General features: G+C 44.3%; 1 protein-coding gene across 2 annotated transcripts; it reads right to left on the reverse strand.

The window, feature by feature from the left end:
* Positions 1-1,913: 1,913 nt before the first annotated feature.
* LOC310690707 (sulfotransferase 1 family member D1-like) lies at positions 1,914-19,184 on the reverse strand. Of its 2 annotated transcripts, XM_083470196.1 has the most exons (9): positions 18,993-19,184; positions 17,105-17,260; positions 15,014-15,162; positions 12,380-12,505; positions 10,933-11,030; positions 8,552-8,678; positions 5,531-5,628; positions 4,691-4,871; positions 1,914-3,218 (listed from the first exon to the last, which is right to left on the reverse strand). In XM_083470196.1, exons 2-9 carry the CDS (start codon positions 17,176-17,178, stop codon positions 3,106-3,108), a joined length of 966 nt encoding a protein of 321 aa, XP_083326322.1. In that variant the 5' UTR covers positions 17,179-17,260; positions 18,993-19,184; the 3' UTR covers positions 1,914-3,105. The 2 variants fall into 2 exon arrangements, with proteins under 2 accessions (XP_083326322.1, XP_083326323.1); XM_083470197.1 differs by lacking the exon at positions 17,105-17,260 and having other exon boundaries at positions 18,993-19,179.
* Positions 19,185-21,749: the final 2,565 nt, after the last annotated feature.

A 21,749-nucleotide genomic window follows, 5' to 3' on the forward strand; every position in this document is an offset into this window, starting at 1 on the left:
GAGCATTTTACCGTTATTAATCAAGAATGGTAATAGTCAGGGAGAGAAACAAGGGCTGTGCAAACGAGAAGTGCTTGGAGTATGGAGGAACAGCAAAGAGATCAAATGATTGCGCTTCAGTTCCTAAATCTGTGACGTTTTCTCAAAACAGGCATAGTTGTTTCGAAAGGAAGATTCAAAGAGTGGGAAATGGAGTGATTGAACAAAGAACAGAGGAGGAAAAGAGGGCAGATAAATAGCTTCCATTCAATACCAAGAGAACACAATGTTTTTGGTTTGGTATAGGTGGACTGAACTTGTAAGAATTTGTATAATGAATGATAGATTTCGAGTGGAATATCAGTGCCTCTTTTCAGCAGCAAAGATTAGCTGCTAGAACATGGTCTACACACAAACACACAGGATGTCTGGTTATAGTTGTGCAGTTTAAACTGTTCCTGAGCCAGATGCCTGCTCAGTTTTAGCTGAGCTCACTATTACTGGTTTGTGGAGATGCTATGCATGTATTTATGACTAGTTCCGCAAAACTGCTACTTGAAGAAATCCCCAAACTTTATATTTTTAAACTTCAAATTGAGCTCAGAATCCAGTTAGGCAATCAAGCCTTTGCAGTTGAATTGGGAGGCACTGAGAGATGGCAAATTCGCTCCCCACCCCACCCCAAGAGCAGCCCAGGAGCGCGGGGCAATGGTGCACAGCCTGCCCGCTGCTCCCAAACCTTCCCGGAGCTTCAGGGGAAAGTGGAGGCTGCCAGCAGAGCAGTGTGGCTCCCTCCCCCACCTCCAAAGAGTAGCCCAGGAGCGTGCTGCACTCGGGCGATTTGGTTCCAGGACCACACATTCGATCCATAAGACGCATGGACATTTCCCCTTACTTTTTAGGAGGGGAAAAGTGTGTCTTATGGAGCGAAAAATACGGTACCCTAAACCAGGGGTGTCCAACTTCCAAGAGATAGCGATCTACTCATACTGTAAATAAACTGGCAGTGATCTACCTATTGGATTGACTCATAGCTGTCAACTTACAGATTTGAAAATAAGGGACCAGCAGCCAAAATAAGGGACCTGCAGCCTCACCTGTTCCAGGCACTCCAGTCTTCCTGTCCTCCTGCAGTCTGGTCAAACTCATGCTGGTAGCTTCGAGAACACTGGCCAACCAACTTTGTAACCAGAGGTTCAGCTGAATAGAATCTGAATCACATGCACCACAAGGCCTATGCAACCTCAACTTAAGATGGCTCCCTGGCCTGGCTTCGCACTGCAAAGTTTGCAGCAGCACGTGCAACAAAATGGCGTCCAGCATTCAAAAAACCCCTCAGCTTGCATTAACTAGCCACACACAAGGCATGCAAGCTCCACCCCCCAGTCTTTCTTAGACTTCTTATTGGGTGAGCAACACAGCCAAGCAACACAGTTGGAGCCTCCCTCCTCCCTGGCCGGCAGGGAGGGAGGGAGAGGAGCTGCTTCCTTTGAAATTTAAGGGACATCATTTAAGGGACATTTAAGGGGCATCCATCAATAAGGGACAGCAGCGGGACATGGCGCTGGAATAAGGGACTTCAAATAAGGGACACTTGACAGCTATGGATTGACTAAAGTTGTTGAGCTTTTTGGGGAGCCACAGTTGTTGAGCTCCCTAAAGAAAGTTTTTTTGGGGGGAGCTGAGGTTCCAATGATCAACCAGAATCGTCCAGAGACACCCCACAAACAACCAGTAGATCGTGATCGACCTGTTGGACAGCCCTGCACTAAATGATGACATTCAGGCAAGGAGCCATTCTGTCTGCTTGCTTGAGATGCTGGAACAATGCCTCAGGCTGCCAGCGCTGAAGAAATGTTATAGCTGGCCAAGTGTGATGTGCCAAACAGCGTAAGCAAATATACTTTGTACGGTAATTACAGAAGCACCTGGTCTGAAAGAGGGAGGACTTTATTGGAAACAAAAGTCAACTAAGCATGGGAAGTGAAAACAAGATAAAGGCCACTCCTTCGGGACTCTCTCTGAAGCAGTTGCATAAAAGTCAGAAGTCCCAGAGGCAGAGCTGTAGTCGGGTCAGGCGGAGAGCCAAAGTCCAGGGGAGCAAGCGTAGATCAGAAAGGACAGAGGCAGGGACTTGGCAAAGGTTAGGCAAATGGTTAGCTCTGAGGAAGGAGCCGTCCGAGAGACGAGACGCAAGCTGCGGGATTCTTCGTGGCTCTTCTTATTGACGGGTTGTTGAGGAACTTAGCCTGAAGGAATGGTTCTATGAGGCAAACCTATTGGCTCCTCAGGACAGCTAAGCTGTTGAGATGCAATGACTTCTTCTGGGCCATTATCTGTGTTACGAAAATTACGGGGGGGGGGGCACATCTTTAAAATTAAATGTTACAAATATTATGCCTGAATGTATCCTTTCAACTTGACAGCTCAGGGAAGTTAAGTTACCTAGCTTTAAAAATAATATAAAATCAACTCCTTTGCCAGTTTCCTCCATTCCAAAGCTATTTTCCCCTTGAAAAAGGACTTCAGGAAGTTCCTAGAGGTGACAATTGCTGGGCTCATTGTTAGCCAAGCGAAGCCAAATCTCATCACCTGACTCGCCTCAGGCTCCAGACATGCAAAGGAAGTTCTATTGTACTTTTGGGTGGTGGGTACTTAAGACATATTTATCTATGCTAATCTTGCCCTGCCATGTATGCTTATGCTAATCTTGTACCAAGTACTTGTCTGGGCATGTTTACCAAGGTTAACCCCTCCCCTTTTGTGACATGTCAGTGATGTAGCAATGATGCTGTGCGAACTGTATTCTGGGATATGATGGGAAAGTTTAAAAGTCTTTGTCACCCCATCCTCAGGGTTCAAAATTCCTCTTTGAACCTGTTGCGCAATAAACTGATCTACAGCTATTTGCTCCGCTTGGTGGCTGGACTCCTTCCTTTATTCCGCAGGGACCCGCAGGCTCTGCCCGACAAGCTGGGTGACTGAGCAGCCTCACACCTAGATTTTTCCGTAACAATCTGGGTAGTGATAAAGCACAACAAATCTCAAATTAATCATTGTGGGAGCAGCGCTGAGAGAGGAGAAGCCAGCAGCTTTCACTCCGCTGTAGAGAAAAATGTTTGTCCCTTAGATCTCCGTTCGAAAAAGCAAGGTAGATCCCTTCATTTTCTCCGCATAATCCTCATCAAATCTCTCGTTCTGAGCTACGGTGAATTGGTTTTTCCAGTCACCTGCAATCCCTGTGGAGAAGGAAACCAAAAAATCACTAGGTGACCATCATAAGGCCTATGTTCTGTTCTGCAGATAGCCATCAGCGCTGTAATCATTCTAGCCCAGAGCTAGGTACATTTCAGACCATCGAAATCAAAGTTTTGTGTAGGCTTTGACCCAGATAGCATGGGCACAAACCATTTGCTGGCAGGCTGGGTCAAACAATTCCGTTTCCCAGCGCTTGAGACAATTTGCTTTTCTTCAGTAGAAGTGGCTAATAATAGCTAACATTAAAGAGCCACAGTTATTTCACTATTTTTTAAAAAGGGGGGAAGGGGGAAGGAATTGGGAGCAAAGCAATACTTAAAGATTTCACTCACTGCAGGGACTATAAACTGGCATTGGGGAACAACAGACAGCCCTTTCATGGAGCAAGAAGAAGAAGAAGATGGAGGAGGAAGGAAGGAAGGAAGGAAGGAAGGAAGGAAGGAAGGAAGGAAGGAAGGAAGGAAGGGAGGGAGAGAGAGAGAGAGAGAGCTCCCACTAAAGAAGATTGGCAACTCAAATTAATGGAATATGCCGAAATGGCTAAATTAACTGGAAGACTTAGAAATCAAGAAGACAACAAATATAAAAAAAGAATGGAAAATGTTTATTGCATATGCACAAAAGCATTGTAAGGAAGTTAATGCAGTAGCAGGTTTTTAAAAACACTTGTAACATTAAGGAGAATGTCTAAATTTGGAGGTAATTAAAGATAAGGAAATTATTGGCATGTATAAATTAGGATAATATAAAAGAACCCGGGGCGGAAATGGGGGGATCTGAGGGATCCCAAAATGTAGATTGAATATTGTGTGAAAATGTTTTATTTTCTATTTTTTGTGTGTGTGATGATAATGTTTAATTTTAAAAAAAGTAATAATTTTTTTTTTGAAAAAAATGCATGTGTTGTATACGCACGGAAAACTATTACATTTATTACTGTAAGTATTTACAGATGTTATGAACAAGAATTCTAACTTTTGTATGTATTGAGAACTTGAAAATGTGACGTGAAGAAACTCAGCATAATATTAAAATACAGTGGTACCTCAGGTTACATACACTTCAGGTTACATACGCTTCAGGTTACAGACTCTGCTAACCCAGAAATAGTGCTTCAGGTTAAGAACTTTGCTTCAGGATGAGAACAGAAATCGTGCTCCAGCGGCACGGCAGCAGCAGGAGGCCCCATTAGCTAAAGTGGTGCTTCATGTTAAGAACAGTTTCAGCTTAAGAACGTGCTCTGAAGAAGTGTGCATGCACACGAAAGCTCATACCAAGAACTAACTTAGCTTAAGAACGGACCTCCGGAACAAATTAAGTACTTAAGCTGAGGTACCACTGTAATCTAAAAGGTGTAAGGATCTTAAATTGCCAATTTTTAAAACTATTGTTCTGTTGTTGTTGTTTTTTTAAAAAATCTCTGGTCCCGATTAACGATTTGTGGGAAGCTGACCTTTTCTCATGAAAGGAGACACACTGTGGTCCATTTGATCACCTGGCATCATGGTATAGTTTGAAGTGGGGTTCTTCTGCATCTCCTTGAACGACGTATGGTGAAGAATTTTATTCACCACTTCCTCCGACACCTCCTTTCCCAGAAACCGAATCACCTTTTGTACTTCACGCTTGGGGTCCTGCAAAAAGAGAGGCAGCGGATGCTTCCTGATTGTCAGTCTTTTGGGTTGCGATTCATTCCCCTGACTATTAAGTCTAGTCGTGGCCGACTCTGGGGTTGCGGCGCTCATCTCGGTTTATTGGCCGAGGGAGCCGCCATACAGCTTCCGGGTCATGTGGCCAGCATGACTGAGCCACTTCTGGCGAACCAGAGCAGCACACGGAAACACCATTTACCTTCCCGCTGGAGTGGTACCTATTTATCTACTTGCACTTTGACATGCTTTCGAACTGCTAGGTTGGCAGGAGCAGGGACCGAGCAACGGGAGCTCAGCCCGTCACAGGGATTCGAACCACTGACCTTCTGATCAGCAAGTCCTAGGCTCTGTCAGCAAATTCAGGTTTTGACATTATTATCTGATTGGGAGTTCTTACGTGACAAACCCAAAAGATCAGACTTTTGGTAATGAGCAAAAATGACTGGAAAAGGCACTAGGGAGTGTGGGATAAGACTTGTTTTGATGAAAGACCATCTCAATTCCTAGGAAGCAAATAAGAATAAATGCTCATTAAATAGCCAAACGTGTCGTCCACTCTCCCTAAAAAGAAATCAGCAGGAATGCTCAGTAAACAAGCTGTCTGGGACCATCATGCCTTTAGCATCAGAGGTTTCACACACCTCCTTCATGTCTTCATAGAAGAGATACAGAATATTAGGGTGGGTCTTCTTCTTCTCCCACCATCCTTTTACATGGTCATACCAGGATCCAAATGCCACTACAAAGGGAGAGAGAGATGGGCAAATAATTCTTTTAAAACTCAGATTACAAAAAAATTAAAAGAATACAGACAGAATATCAATATGAAAAGGCATCAATGGTCAAAGGCTACTAAGAAGTACAGTGGTACCTCAGGTTACATACGCTTCAGGTTACAGACTCCGCTAACCCAGAAATAGTGCTTCAGGTTAAGAACTTTGCTTCAGGATGAGAACAGAAATCGTGCTCCAGCGGCGCAGCAGCAGCAGGAGGCCCCATTAGCTAAAGTGGTACTTCAGGTTAAGAACAGTTTCAGGTTAAGTACGGACCACCGGAATGAATTAAGTACTTAACCTGAGGTACCACTGTAAGTCCGATTGAACACGTGGACCTTGCTTCTGCATGGGCTCTGACTACATGAGATGGAAGGCATTCTACACAATATTTGTTTTCTTTCTTAATTCTTCCAGCTTTGCACATACCACAGAAGCTACCTTTCTATTGCAGATATATCACATTTGCTAAACCCCGAGTGTACTATACAGTGGTACCTTGGTTCTCAAACTTAATCAGTTCTGGAAGTCTGCTCCAAAACCAAAGCGTTCCAAAACCAAGGAGCGCTTTCCCATAGAAAGTAATGCAAAACGGATTAACCCGTTCCAGACTTTTAAAAACAACCCCAAAAACAGCAATTTAACATGAATTTTATTATCTAACGAGACCCTCGATCCATAAAATGAAAGCAATAATCAATGTACTGTACTATAAGATAAATAAAACAGTATTGTAGATTATAAAAATATTTTTTTTCCCCTTACCTGCACTGATGATAGTCATTGTTTGGAGGGGGGGGGGGCTTTTATCCATTTCCACAGTCACACAATCAATCAATCAATCAATCAATCAGTAGCTGAACTGGGATCCACACAGTCACAAAAGCAAATTAATTGAAAAAGCCTCAAAACAAAAAATTCAAAATAAATAGCAGAAACAAAAGCACCAAATATAAGCTTCAAATATCACCTCAGAACACTGCAATCGGAAACGGAAGGCTGAGTTACAATGGGGGGGACGCAAATTAGCAGCGCAACAGAAAACACAGGGGGAATCAAAACTGAGCACATTTGGCTTCTGAAAGAAAGTTCGAAACCGGAACACCTACCAATTGGTGCCAAAGAAGGACAGAACTCTCTTTATGTATGCCACAACAGCAGCAAGAATACTTATTGCAAAGTATTGGAAGACACAAGATCTACCCACTTTGGAAGAATGGCAGATGAAGGTGATGGACTATATGGAATTGGCAGAAATGACTGGCAGAATCCGAGACCAGGGAGAAGAGTCGGTGGAAGAAGACTGGAAGAAATTTAAAGACTATCTACAGAAATATTGTAAAATTAATGAATGATAGAATGATGTTGGATAGCAACTAAGGGGTTTCCAGCTGTAATGATTTAAGAAAATATGAAAAAAGGGTTATAAATGGGTTAAAATCTAATGGTAAGGATTTGCTGAACCAATAAATTGAAGTGGAATACAAAAAAGGGAGGTATGAGGAGGTCCGGGAAATAAGTTAAAAGAAAATAAGTAAAAGAAATAATGTATGTTTTTAACTGTTTTGATTTTGTATTTTTCTTTTTTCTTTTTCTTTTTTTCTGTTATATTTCAAAAAAAAATTATAAATATTTTTTTTTAAAAAAAAAACCCCAAAACTGAGCACATTTGGCTTCTGAAAGAAAGTTCAAAAACCGGAACACCTACTTCCGGTTTTGCAGTGTTCAGGTTCCAAGCTGTATGTGAACTATACTGTTCGAAAACCGAGGTACCACTGTATTTTGAATGGCAAATATTTGCAAAGCCACATTCCTAGTTATATGCAGTTCATCTTTGGACTTCCGTTGCCTGCTTTTGAGCAGCAGTTGTGTTGAAAGGCCATTACTGTTTTGTGTCCTGCTTACCACAAACATTAAGGGCAACTCTATCCTTCAGGCTTTAAGGGGTTCAACAGTCTCCCCCTCCTCTATGGGGGCCTTTGATATTTTTATTCCCTGGTTGGAGGGGGAGGGGAACCCTATTAGACCCTAACAGAGATTTTTTGGGGACCAAAGCACACACTTCCTTTTAAAATGTGCATCTCTCCCATATGTGAAAGGAAGGAAATTTACAGTGAAAATGTGTCCGTAGGCAAGAAGATACTAACCCCATCCTCAGAGGTGGTTTTTGGGTAGTGTGACTGGGCACTGCGCTGAAGGGGGCACCACAACAATGTTATGGAATGAGCATCGCGCAGAGTGTGGCTTAACTCTGAGAGCCCAAAGTCTGCCACCACCTTCCTGATTTTCAACCTAAATCACTATACCTCCACCCCGTCTTACACACGATGGGAACAGACCTGCCCTTAACACAGGAGCCTACCATTTGGCCCTCAACAACAACTTAAGTAAAGGTAAAGGGACCCCTGACCATTAGGTCCAGTCATGACCGACTCTGGGGTTGCAGCGCTCATCTCACTTTATTGGTCGAGGGAGCCGGCGTACAGCTTCCGGGTCATGTGGCCAGCATGACTAAGCTGCTTCTGGCGAACCAGAGCAGCACACGGAAACGCCGTTTACCTTCCCGCCTGAGCGGTACCTATTTATCTACTTGCACTTTGACGTGCTTTCGAACTGCTAGGTGGGCAGGAGCAGCGACCGAGCAACGGGAGCTCACCCCGTCGCTGGGATTCGAACCGCCGACCTTCTGATCGGCAAGTCCTAGGCTCAGTGGTTTAACCCACAGCGCCACCCGCGTCCCTCCCAACAACAACTTACCAGACTACAAATCCCAGGATTCCTTGGGGGACACCATGACTGTTTAAGAGGAACAAAACTTTTGCCTAACTAAGGACCAGGAGAAGGTCCACAGGTTGTGCTCAGAAATGAAATGTTCTTTCCAAGTTCTACCTTCCCCCGCCACAAATTTCCCGAGAAACTCATCCCAGGTTCCAGGTTCTGGGTGCATCTTTGCCATCTTGTAGAAGTGGTAATAAGAGACGGCTACGTCCTTGGCATTCCTGGCCACATAGATCATCTGTGGGAATGAACATTGAGTGTTTCTGTTAACCGCGGTTTTGTCCAAATTTGCAAAACATACGTTTGAAAAACTGATCCTTTTCTTGAAAGTCTGAAATTTAAAAAATAAGTTCTATGATCTGTACACCCCATTCCTCATTCTTAAATAAATCCATAATGAACTTACTAACTTATAAAAAGGTAAGGCTGCATTTTATGGAATGACATTTTACCCAAATTTCAAAAATATTCCCTATCCCTTTCACCACTGGTGCACACTGTCTGTATTGGCAGGCAAGAATGCTCCCTCCATACCTGCGTGAAGTGCCCTGACTATCAAAGTTGACAGATCTGTGAGGTAAATATGGGACCAATACAAACAGCCATATGCCTCTTTGATACATGATGAAAGATCCCATCTGAAAGGTCCACTAGGTAATTTGGGAAGGTTGATAAGTTGGAGACATTCCAAGACTGGAAGGATATACAATCATTAGACCAAATGAAGAATAAACTAGACCTTGAACCCACTACCCATTCATGTTCCAGTACATGGAAATTCAACCTTTCCTGAGTAGGTTTAGCAAAAGTCAACAGTTTTGGAGTGGAAAGAATGGATATGAAATATTATTAGATGTCAACAATGTACATAATGAGACAACAGTACACAAATACATAATAAAATGGAATAAAGATATGAATATTGGAATCTCACAAGATGTACAGTGGTGCCTCGCAAGACGAAAAGAATCCGTTCTGTGATTCTCTTCGTCTAGCGGTTTTTTCGTCTTGCGAAGCAAGCCCATTGAAGGATTAGTGGATTAGCGCTATTAGCGCTATTAGCGGCTTTTAGCGGCTTATCTGCTGATCGGATCAGCTGATAAGCGGCTTAGCGGCTTAGAAAAAGGGGGGAGGGGAAAAAACCAGCAGGAACTCGCAAGACATTGTCGTCTTGCAAAGCAAGCCCATAGGAGATTCGTTTTGCGAAGCACCTCCAAAACGGAAAACTCTTTCGTCTAGCGAGTTTTCCATCTTGCAAGGCATTCGTCTTGCGGGGCACCACTGTATAGCTATTTTTGTTTCAAACAAATGAAAAATTGTTTCAGTTCCTCAAGTGCAACATCTTATGAGAATTGTATAAAGATGGCAGTCCAATGGCAGTGGACTCCATGGAAAAGCAAGTCAGGAGATGGGAGATAGATATGTCAAGAGCCAAAAGGGGACGAATAATGTATTTCTTATACCCTGCCCATCTAACTAGGTTGCCCAGGCCACTCTGGCAGACTTGCCACAAAAATACAGGAACAACCACAGCAAGAACAACATCAATAACGAAAAGCTTCCTGAAACAGGGCTGCCTTCAAATATCTACTGCAATGCGCTCTATGTGGGGCTTTGAAGGTGACCCAGAAACTACAACTAATCCAGAATGCGGCAGCTAGACTGGTGACTGGGGGCGGCCGCCGAGACCACATAACACCGGTCTTGAAATACCTACACTGGCTCCCTGTACATTTCCGAGCACAATTCAAAGTGTTGGTGCTGACCTTTAAAGCCCTAAACAGCCTCGGTCCAGTATACCTGAAGGAGCGTCTCCACCCCCATCATTCTGCCCGGACACTGAGGTCCAGCGCCGAGGGCCTTCTGGCGGTTCCCTCCCTGTAAGAAGTGAGGTTAGAGGGAACCAGGCAGAGGGCCTTCTCGGTAGTGGCACCCGCCCTGTGGAACGCCCTCCCACCAGATGTCAAACAGAAAAATAACTACCAAACTTTTAGAAGACATCTAAAGGCAGCCCTGTTTAGGGAAGCTTTTAATGTTTAATAGGTTATTGTATTTTAGTGTTTTGTTGGAAGCCGCCCAGAGTGGCTGGGGGGACTCAGCCAGATGGGCGGGGTATAAATAATAAATTATTATTATTATTATTATTATTATTATTATTATTATTATTATTATTATTATTATAGTGAGGGAACCACCAGGAGCCTTGGCTCTGAAACTCAGTGTCCAGTCTGAACAATGGGGGTGGAGACGCTCCTTCAGGTATACAGGACTCCTTGATCCTTCATAGAATCAAATCCAAGGCTGAAGCAAATTCAGAGATTGAAATATACTCGCAATTTGGATCCTATTGTTCTAGGACCAATCAGACTGCTTCAGTTTGGATCCTATTCAACTCAGTACATAACAGAGATGGTTCAGTCAGAATGCGTAGTCAGGCAAAAGTAAGCAATAGCGTCTGCAGTGCATCCTAATGAAAGGCAGATTTATTTTACCTTGCAACCATTTTCCCAAAAGGACTCGGGGACAAGTTGCACTGGGAGGTGAGTCTTAACTAGTCGCGGAGAAGGTATCTCAGCAAGTTGTTCTACACCTTGAAAACATAGAGAAAACAATTAAAGTGGGCAGGGGACAAAAACATTTGGAAAAATAATTTCTTCTGGCCTGATCTAGAGATGCCCCTGAATTCTTGCACAGGTGGAATTTGTCAGTGAATTTGTGGGTCTACGCATGAAGACTTGCCCAGCTAAAACAGGTTATTTACCAATGACAGAGGCTCTAACATCCCAATAACTGCACAGAGCTCACCTGTTACAAGAAGGATACCTGCCTGTTGCTTTTTTAAAAAATATATTTTTAATTGATTTTTCCATGTATACTTAATATATCTTTGACAATTTTTCATATTTCAACCCTCCTCCCCTGGACTTCCTCATACTCCCGTTTTCCTTTAGTTCCATATCATTCACTCTGCGTATTGTTTCCCAAAGTTTTCCCAATACATATAGACTTATTTTCTGTTGTATACAGTTGTGATTGTTTACTCAAACCCTGCCAATGAGTCCATTTCTTTATGTTGCCTCTTCATAGATGTTGTAAATGGTTCCCATTCTCTTTTAAAATCTTTGTTGTCCTTTTCATGTAGTTTTTCTGTTAGTTTTGCCAGTTCTGCATATTCCATAAGTTTCCCTTGCCACTGTTCTTTCGTGGGTATTTCTTCTGTCTTCCAAGTTTGTGCTAATATACGGTAATTCTTGCCGCTGTTGTTGCTTACATAAATAATTTCTAATTTTCTTTTTTTACATCTTGGTCTAAAATTCCTAGGAGGAATGCTTCTGGATTCTTAACAAAAGTCTTTTTAAACTTTTTTTTCAATTCATTATATATCATTTCCCAATAATTTCTAATCTTTTTGCATTCCCACCACATATGATAAAATGTACCATCTTTTTCTTTACACTTCCAATATGTTTTTGATCCCTTTTTATACATTTTGACCACTTTCTCTGGTGTTATATACCATCTATACATCAGTTTCATATAATTCTCTTTCAGTAAGATGCAATCTGTAAATTTTAGGTTCACCTTCCACACCTTTTCCCAATCTTCAAGTTGTATATCATGACCTAAATCCTGAGCCCACTTTATTTGTGCTGACTTTACCATTTCATCTAACATTTCCCCATAAAGTAGGAGATTGTACATTTTTAAAAGTAATTTCGTATCAATCTCAACTATCTCTTTTTGAAAGTTTGAAACTGTATCTGCCCGTTGCTTTTGGAGCTGATCAATAATTTTTGTTTCCATCATTTCCACTTTTTAACCGGAAAGCAAAAAGTTGTGCTTCAAGTACCAAAAGTATGGGGAAAACTCATACACTGGGCACATAGGGAAGATGAATTCATCACCTTCTTTGTACTTTGTAATAAGCAAAGGCTTTACCATTAATAACGTCAGGAATAATCAGCTCCATGAAAGGAACACGATTGAAAATGGCATCTCGTTTACACTTTTCCACATCTGCATCGTTGTAAATCATGTCCAGAATCTCACTGACCCAGGTTGTGCCTGAAAATGTAAATGCATGTGCAAATTAGATAAAATTACCCACAGAGTAAATTTTAGCATATCAGCTGGGTTTGTAAAGCGCGTCCTCCCTAAAAGAGGGTATGTGTTGCGGTGAGACCTGGAGACTGACCTCCTGGTTGTGGGTGGGTATATTGGACAACCACAACACCCGATTGGTAGGTCCCTCATTGCTGGGTTTAATCTGGCCAATAGGGAGCCGTCTAAATGGGCCAAGGGACCTATATATACCTACGCACGTGACCCAGAACTTCCTCTTTCGGCTTGTGCATTGGAAGACCCGCCCACCTCTCCCTACTTTTAGGGCATTTTGCGCTTGACCTTGCTATGCCGTCGTGTGTCGTCTCTCGTTGGGACAGGGGCACAGCAGGAATTTTCCCCACTTGGCTGTTTGGCTGGTGCCATTTGGGTTTCGCTTGCCGCGTAGCAAATCGTCACAACTTGTAAGGTTGAGGATAGGCTCTGGTTCAGGTGATAGGGATGGGAGAACGCTCTCGCCATCCTTATGTGAAGGGTATTACATTAAAGGAATCCAGGGACTCAGCTTGTTTTGGTCAACCCCCGAGAGGAGGTTGTGTCCATGTCTGAGTCCAGGGGAGCATCTGGGGAGTGGACATAGTCCGTTCCTGGGCTTTCCGCCTACCTCAGGTGTTCACCCTTGGCTGACCTATGATAGAGCTCTGGGTCAGCACCACCCGCAAGGGTACAGGGCGCTAGTCGAACCAGAGCCTATGCAACCACTCACTTTCTGTAATCAATAAAGTTGTGGCCTAAATTCTGCCAAAAACCAAAACTAAAATTTGAGTCAAATGAGTGCTTATTTAAGGGGGAGGTCTCTGGGTCTGAACACGCAAAATGGGTATAGATTGCTGACACCCCACACAAGTTTTAAAGGGAGTCCCTTAAAATCAGCTGATTAACACAGAAAAGGAATACAGAAAAATTGGTTTTAATTCAAACTGGATACAGAACTCAGCTTCCTGTGAATCTTAGCTATCGTTAAAAACAAACATAATCTATCCTTTAGAGTTGTGAAAATATGCTTGAAGCTTCCTGTGAAGTTTCTCTGAAGTTGTGGGGCTGCCTCTGGTGACAGTCCAAATTCTGGTGCAGAATTCAGTGGTCAGGTTGCTCACCAGGGCAAGAGAGTTTGAGCATATAGTTGTGAGCATTAAACGCCCATTTGCAGATAGTAAACTCAGTCCTTTACAGCAGAATGCAGCAATCTTGCTTCGACTGCACTGGCTGCCAATTAGTTTTCAGGCCCAATTCAATACGCTGGTTTTGACCTATAAAGCCTTAAAATGGCTCACGGCCACAATACCTCAAGGACCTCTTCCGCCCATATGAACCGACTTGGCTCCTACATTCAACATCTGTGGCCTTTTTTCATGTGCCTCCTCCGTGAGAGCGTGGCAAGATGAGTACAGGCCTTTTCTGAGGTGGCCCCCTGTTTATGGAATGCTCTATCCCCAGGGAGGCTCGCCTGGCTCCTTTGTAACATATCTTTAGGCACCAGGCAAAAACATTCCTCTTCTCGCAGGCCCTTGTTCAATTAAACAATCTAGGGACTTTTAATCTGGAGGCGGGCATTGGTTTTGTTTGTAACTATGCTTTGCAGGTGCTGACCTTTAAAGCCCTAAATGGCCTCAGTCCTGTATACCTGAAGGAGTGTCTCCACCTCCATCATCCAGCCCGGACACTGAGGTCCAGCTCCGAGGGCCTTCTGGCGGTTCCCTCATTGCGAGGAAGCAAAGCTACAGGGAACCAGCCAGAGGGCCTTCTCGGTAGTGGCACCCACCCTGTGGAATGCCCTCCCATCAGATGTCAAGGAAATAAGCAGCTATCCTATTTTTAAAAGACATCTGAAGGCAGCCCTGTTTAGGGACGTTTTTAATATTTAATGCTGTATTGTTTTTAACACTCGGTTGGGAGCCGCCCAGAGTGGCTGGGGAAACTCAGCCAGATGGGCGGGGTATAAATAATAAATTATTATTAGGGCAGCAGATAGAAAGCTGATGTTGCCATTCTTTCTTTTATGTCAAAGGAAGAACGGGCATGAGCACAAACAGTTCCAGCCTCAGGCCATAAAGTCTGCTATTCCAAACCCTGGAGCCCCTGACAATTAACATAACTTTGGCACAAAAGAAGGAGCTGCCATCCATCAAGGGATTCTTAGAGATGAATCCAATGGGAGAAGACAGCTCAACATGGCATGGAAGCGATCTTGCATGGTCATCATGAGTACCATGGGCGAAGATGTAGCAGTCTGACAACTGCCAGTCACATATTCTCATTTGACGTGGCAATCTCACAAACACTGCCAGGATTTCTGGCAGAAGTGCATATTTTTCAAGCAACGTTTTGCAGTGTGTAACTAGACTGAATCCCGCTCCTGAAGATGTCCCAATTCCCTGCAACAGATAAGCAGCCGTTGTGCATTCTATGTATTAAACATAAAAATCCAGGGAAGCCCTTAGGCTCAGGCACCTGATTTTGGGTAGGTGGCAATCAGAAGATCATCTTTCTTGGCCTGGAAGTTCTCCACCTGGGTCCATGCCTCAGCGATGCTCCAGAACAAGGCAACACCATGAACATCTACCAGTTGCCGCCTGAAGATACCTTCTTTCGACTCCATCCTCTGGCAAGGAAGAAGAGGAAGAAGTAGCAAACAGCAACAGCTTACATGTGTATGAAGCCTTCGTTTTTCATTGATTTCAGTAATGGACATATTGCATATTCCAAAACTATCTAAAACACAGCAACATTGCAGTGGTTCAACATAGACAATTTTTTTTCTGTTATCAGTGAAAGAAACGGGCTTGAAACGTATTGGTAACTCGTCTCCCAATTACATATGTGTTTTGAATTGTGGCACGGTATTGATTTTATCAATGAGAGCTGGACCATAAAGAAGGCTGATCGCCAAAGAATTGATGCTTTTGAATTATGGTGCTGGAGGAGACTCTTGAGAGTCCCATGGACTGTAAGAAGATCAAACGTATCCATTCTTACAGAAATCAGCCCTGAGTGCTCACTGGAAGGACAGATCGTGAAGCTGAGGCTCCAATACTTTGGCCACCTCATGAGAAGAGAAGACTCCCTGGAAAAGACCCTGATGTTGGGAAAGATGGAGGGCACAAGGAGAAGGGGATGACAGAGGACGAGATGGTTGGACAGTGTTCTCGAAGCTACAAACATGAGTCTGACCAAACTGCGGGAGGCAGTGGAAGACAGGAGGGCCTGGCGTGCTCTGGTCCAGGGGGTCACAAAGAGTCGGACACAACTAAAGAGTCGGACATGACGAAACGACTAAACAACAACAATTGATTTTATGGTTTTTCACAGCCAAAGGTACACCTTAGTTATGAAATCCTTTGTTGGCATTACACGGAAGGATTATCTGCAATGAATATGTCCCACCGAATAGAAAAGAAAAGAAAACCATTGTGATGTAAAGAATATTATGGAGTTGAAATCCCTAGCAGCTGTGAATAATCTTGTGCACAGAAATCCGGCAGACTCATACTTTGTGGTGGCTTAAGGTGCCCTTCATAATGTCAGGAGGTGTTGGTTTCCACTGACATCATTGTTTACTTAATGATAGGAGAGGACCCTGGAGATTAGCACACTCTAGAAGTTGCACATTAATGAGACTCTCGGCTACGGCAAGGTTTTATTAATCCATGTTTACAACCGCCCATGGAATTTGGGCAAGGGGAATTTCACAAATTATATGGAGGCAAACACCTGGATTTGCCACCAAAGGTACCCCCAGAGCAACAACCAACCAAACTCCTTGGTTAGAGGCCTTCTTTAAATACCGCTCCCATGTCAAGTGGCCTTAAAACTTATAATAAATGCTTTGTAATTGCAGGGTTATAAAAAACAAAAACAAAATAAGCTTCTGGGCTGCTTGAACCTCTGCCCATTTGAGGGCCGGACTAGATAAGACATGGGAGATTTGTGAATAGACTTTTCTGATATCTTGTTTGTTTAGAAGTGTCAGTAACAGCAAGGAGGTTATTTGGATTAGGGATATAGCTCTGGGAAAGCAGAACTTTAATTTCTGCCCCAGGTGTCACCACCCCTTCTTAAATCCCCCCACAACTGCTACTTGCAGAGGCAAAAGAAACAGGTAGCCAGTGCCCCCCCCCCCAGAAGTTATGGGATGCCAGCTGCCATCAGTCTTAGCAAGCATGGCCAATGGCCAGAGAGCTGTGGTTCAGCAACATCTGGGGAGCCAAAGTTTCCTCAGCTCTGTTCTAGGAGAATGGCTGGATTATTTCCAGAGATGAGAACTGTTAAATTGTGGGTGAACGTATCAGACGACACAGTGATTCTTCAAACAGCTCTTGTTTATTCACAGGCCAGAACAGAACAGAACTGAAGGGTTCAGCCAGCCTGCTTATATAGAGCTCTAGTACAACGTAGCTGTAACAACTTTCTGTAACTATCCAATCACTGAACGTCACTTTCGATCCCTTATTTGCATATGTGGACCTGAACTATCTACAGTATCCCCCTGCTAACCCAGGGTGAGAACTTCAGTACATAACAAGAACAGAAATTGACACCAACCGTTCTGAAATTACACTACCCATTTGTCTTTCCTCTCTCCAAAGTTGGTGATTCTGGCTTCTACTTGTCCCCATGCCATATCATGGAAACCATTGCAGCAGTGCTGTGGAAAAGCTCCTGTGTGGAGCAAGAAAACGAGCCCCACACGTAGGGAACCTGCCCAAATGCAGACTTCAAAAGAAATTATTTCTGTGTCGCAGAGGTACAAAATGTAACACCTCAATTGCCTGGAATCAGGCAAGGACCAGAATTTCCTTTCGGCAGAGGAAAGGAAGGCACACAACTGAACTGCTTCTCTCCCACAGCTCTGCTGTGCTCCTGTGGAGATCAAACCTGTGGGGATTATCTCTTGCATAACGATGTTATCCAATGCTGTTTTATCCCCTTGTTCAAGGGGAGCGTACACACGGTACATTTAAAACATATTATTTCTTGCAAAGAATCATGGGAGCTGTAAGTTACCCCTCACAGAGCTACAATTCCCAGCATGCCTAGCAAACAACATGGGGGGGGGGGAATAAATTGCATTAAGGCAAAAGGTAAAGGACCCCTGGACGGTTAAGTCCAGTCAAAGGCGCTCATCTCGCTTTATTGGCCGAGGGAGCCGGTGTTTGTCCACAGAAAGCTTCCGGGTCATGTGGCCAGCATGACTAAGCCGCTTCTGGCAAACCAGAGCAGTGCACAGAAATGCCGTTTACCTTCCTGTCAGAGCGGTACCTATTTATCTACTTGCACTTGACATGCTTTTGAACTGCTAAGTGGGCAGGAGCAGGGACCGAACAACGGGAGCTCACTCCGTCGTGGGGATTCGAACTGCTGACCTTCCGATCGGCAAGCCCTAGGCTCAGTGGTTTAGACCACAGTGCCACCTGCGCTCAGTTGATAGGAAATTGATATGAAAGCTGTCATTGCCCTGACAACAGATGAAAAACTGTGGGTGGAGACAGGGCTGGATTTAGGTTTGATGTGGCCCTAAGTTACTGAAGGTAATGGGGCCCTTTATATCCAGCTGTCCTTTGTCAACAACAAATTGTCAATGTTTTTGTGTGTTGAATATATGCTATATGGTAATTTATGGAGCTAATAGGTATCTAAAGCCATTTGCACATAACAAAATATGTATTTTATCAAAGTAATTGTTGAACTGAAATACAATTAATAAGAAGTATATTAATAGTGAAATACAATTAATAGTGATAGTGATATTTTAGGGAGCAGGCGGGGCCCATTGCTTCCATCATAGGAGCCTACACAACACAAAACACTGTTGCTATATGGAGGTTTTATTTTATTTGTTTTTTATCTTATATTTTGGAAATGTACATCCAAGTTTTTTTCCCCTTAAATTTTTTTGGGCCCCACAAGAGAGTGGGGCCCTAAGCTATAGCTTGTTTAGCTTATACGTAAATCTGGCACTGGGTGGAGAGAATAAGCTCTGCAGTGCTAGAGTCTTGCACCATCAGCCTTAAGGAGATGATCATGAGTAAGATATATACGGTGATACAGACAAAAATAACTCACTGTCTCCATGACTAAACTGGTGAGTAATCAGTTGTTTGGGAAACGACATGCCCGCTACTATGAATTTGTGTTGTCATCGATATCTTGATGGAACCTGTTTCTAAAGCCACCTTCAGCTGAGTTGCAGCCACATAAGCCTAGCCTCTCCGCTAGTGGCAACCACCCTCCAACCCCCAGAAAGAGCCGGACAGAAAGGGCCCCTCGATGGCGAAACCTCCTGTAGTCTTGTTCCACAGAAAATGAGCATATATCGTTACCCTTAAATGAAATCTCTTTCTGAGTGGGCCTTCAAGAGAGCCCTGCAGGGCTGCACTGAAGGAGCTTGAAGCACCTGCCGGTAATTTCATTACAAAAGAAGCTTGCTTACCTGTAGTTAGTTTAGTGCTGTAAGATGGCACTAATATATGGTGCGCTCAAAGTGCAGTATGAGTTTGGTAGCTGATCTGAAGCCACAATTCCAACTCCTTGAAGCCTTTGTGAGCGAATTCGTTGCTTTCAGCTCTCAGCCAGGCGTCAGACTGCACAGACTTTTCTCTCAAACAGGTTGCACTGCTCTAGCGGTAGATTTTAATGTTCTCAGGAGAAGCTAGCTTAAACCCGGAAATAAAAGGCTTTATGACTGCAGTGTAAAGGTGCCTATAGAAGGGTTTTTTAATGGGGGGGGGGTGTTTCCTATGACATAGTCCAAACTCATATCACACTGATAACAAAAGCCTTGAGAGCAAATAAAAGGAACGAGGAGCTGTAATCCATCAAGTCATCTGAGCAAATTCTTGCATGGGCACAACCGCAGGACATTTCTCCATATAATATTTCATATTTATAAGTCTGCCCTTCTGACTGTGCTTGTCCAGGAGCATTAGAGACCATTGGAGTGTCTGGAGGTGGTTGGAGGATGGATGGTGGCTAACAGATTGAGGTTGAATCCTGACAGGACAGAAGTACTGTTTTTGGGGGACAGGAGGCGGGCGGGTGTGGAGGACTCCTTGGTCCTGAATGGGGTAACTGTGCGCAGCCTGGGAGTCATTTTGGACTCACAGCTGTCCATGGAGGTGCAGGTCAATTCTGTGTCCAGGGCAGCTGTTTATCAGCTCCATCTGGTACGCAGGCTGAGACCCTATCTGCCCGCAGACTGCCTCACCAGAGTGGTGCATCCTCTGGTTATCTCTCGCTTGGACTACTGCAATGCGCTCTATGTGGGGCTACCTTTGAAGGTGACCTGGAAACTGAAATTAATCCAGAATGCGGCAGCTAGACTGGTGACTGGGAGTAGCCGCCGGGACCACATAACACCGGTCTTGAAAGACCTACACTGGCTCCCAGTACATTTCTGAGCACAATTCAAAGTGTTGGTGCTGACCTTTAAAGCCCTAAACGGCCTCAGTCCAGTATGCCTGAAGGAGCGTCTCCACCCCCATTGTTCTGCCCGGACGCTGAGGTCCAGTGCTGAGGGCCTTCTGGTGGTTCCCTCACTGCGAGAAGCCAAGTTACTGGGAACCAGACAGAGGGCCTTCTCGGTAGTGGCACCCGCCCTGTGGAACGCCCTCCCACCAGATGTCAAAGAGAACAATAACAACCAAACTTTTAGAAGACATCTGAAGGCAGCCCTGTTTAGGCAAGCTTTTAATGTTTAATAGGTTGTTGTATTTTAGTGTTCTGTTGGAAGCCGTTATAAGACGCCCCTTACTTTTGGGGACCCCAAATTTAGAAAATGGACATACAGTGGTAATTTGTTCCGGAGGTCCGTACTTAACCTGAAACTGTTCTTAACCTAAGCACCACTTTAGCTAATGGGGCCTCCTGCTGCTGCCGCGCCACCGGAGCACAATTTCTGTTCTCATCCTGAAGCAAAGTTCTTAACCTGAAGCACTATTTCTGGGTTAGCGAAGTCTGTAACCTGAAGCGTATGTAACCTGAAGCATATGTAACCCGAGGTACCACTGTATGCACAATCCGTGTTTAAGATGCCCCAGATTTTTAACCTTATTTTAAAGTAAAAGCCACCTAGTCTTATGCACGGGAAAGTATGGTATATACGGAGAGGCTGGCAAGCTCTTGCACCGCTCTTGCACTTCCCAGCTATGTTTTATGTGACCCCAGTGCCAGGCTTGCAAGATAAGCCTTGGCAGTAAAGTGTACAAGAGTTATGTAAGTTACCGGTGGAAATCAATGAGAAAGGATTAAGTGTGTCAACTCTGGCCTCTAGTGTTCAATGGAAGGAAAGGCATACATGGTCACACGACACAGTAAATGCTTTGCAGCCGTTCCAAAGCATCCAACTCATCTCCATTGAGAAATCAGGGAAAACAGCAGCATGCAGCTGACATATGAACGGCCCTCCTGGATCAGACGCTGTGGGTCAAACCACAGAGCCTAGGGCTTGCCGATCAGAAGGTCGGCGGTTCGAATCCCCGTGACGGGGTGAGCTCCCATTGCTCAGTCCCTGCTCCTGCCAACCTAGCAGTTCGAAAGCACGTCAAGTGCAAGTAGATAAATAGGTACCACTCCGGCGGGAAGGTAAACGGCGTTTCCGTGCGCTGCTCTGGGTCGCCAGAAGCGGCTTAGTCATGCTGGCCACATGACCCGGAAGCTGTACGCTGGCTCCCTCGGCCCATAAAGCGAGATGAGCTCCGCAACCCCAGAGTCGGTCACGACTGGACCTAATGGTCAGGGGTCCCTTTACCTTTACCTTTACCTGGATCAGACCAATGCTCCAGCATCTACGTCATGCAGTGGCCAACCAGATGCCTTCTGGCAAGTCCGGAATAAGGGCATGAAGTCAAGAGCCCTCTTCTGCTGTGGATCAGGAGATTCTGTATGACTAATAGCCTCTCCTCCATAATTAGTTCATCAAAACCACGTGTACAGCCAAACCTCACCCACGGTCTTGTCACCAGATCGTCCTGGACAGGAAGGACTATCAGAGGACTTTCTGCTTTATCTACCGCATTTTTTGCTTTATAAGACTCACTATTTCCCTCCTAAAAAGTAAGGGGAAATGTGTGTGCATCTTATGGAGCGAATGCAGGCTGTGCAGCTATCCCAGAAGCCAGAACAGCAAGAGGGATTACTGCTTTCACTGCGCAGCGCTCCCTCTTGCTGTTCTGACTTCTGAGATTCAGAA

This window comes from Podarcis liolepis (assembly GCF_965112155.1).
Source record: "Podarcis liolepis genome assembly, chromosome: 13".
In the NCBI taxonomy this organism is placed as follows: Eukaryota; Metazoa; Chordata; class Lepidosauria; order Squamata; family Lacertidae; genus Podarcis; species Podarcis liolepis.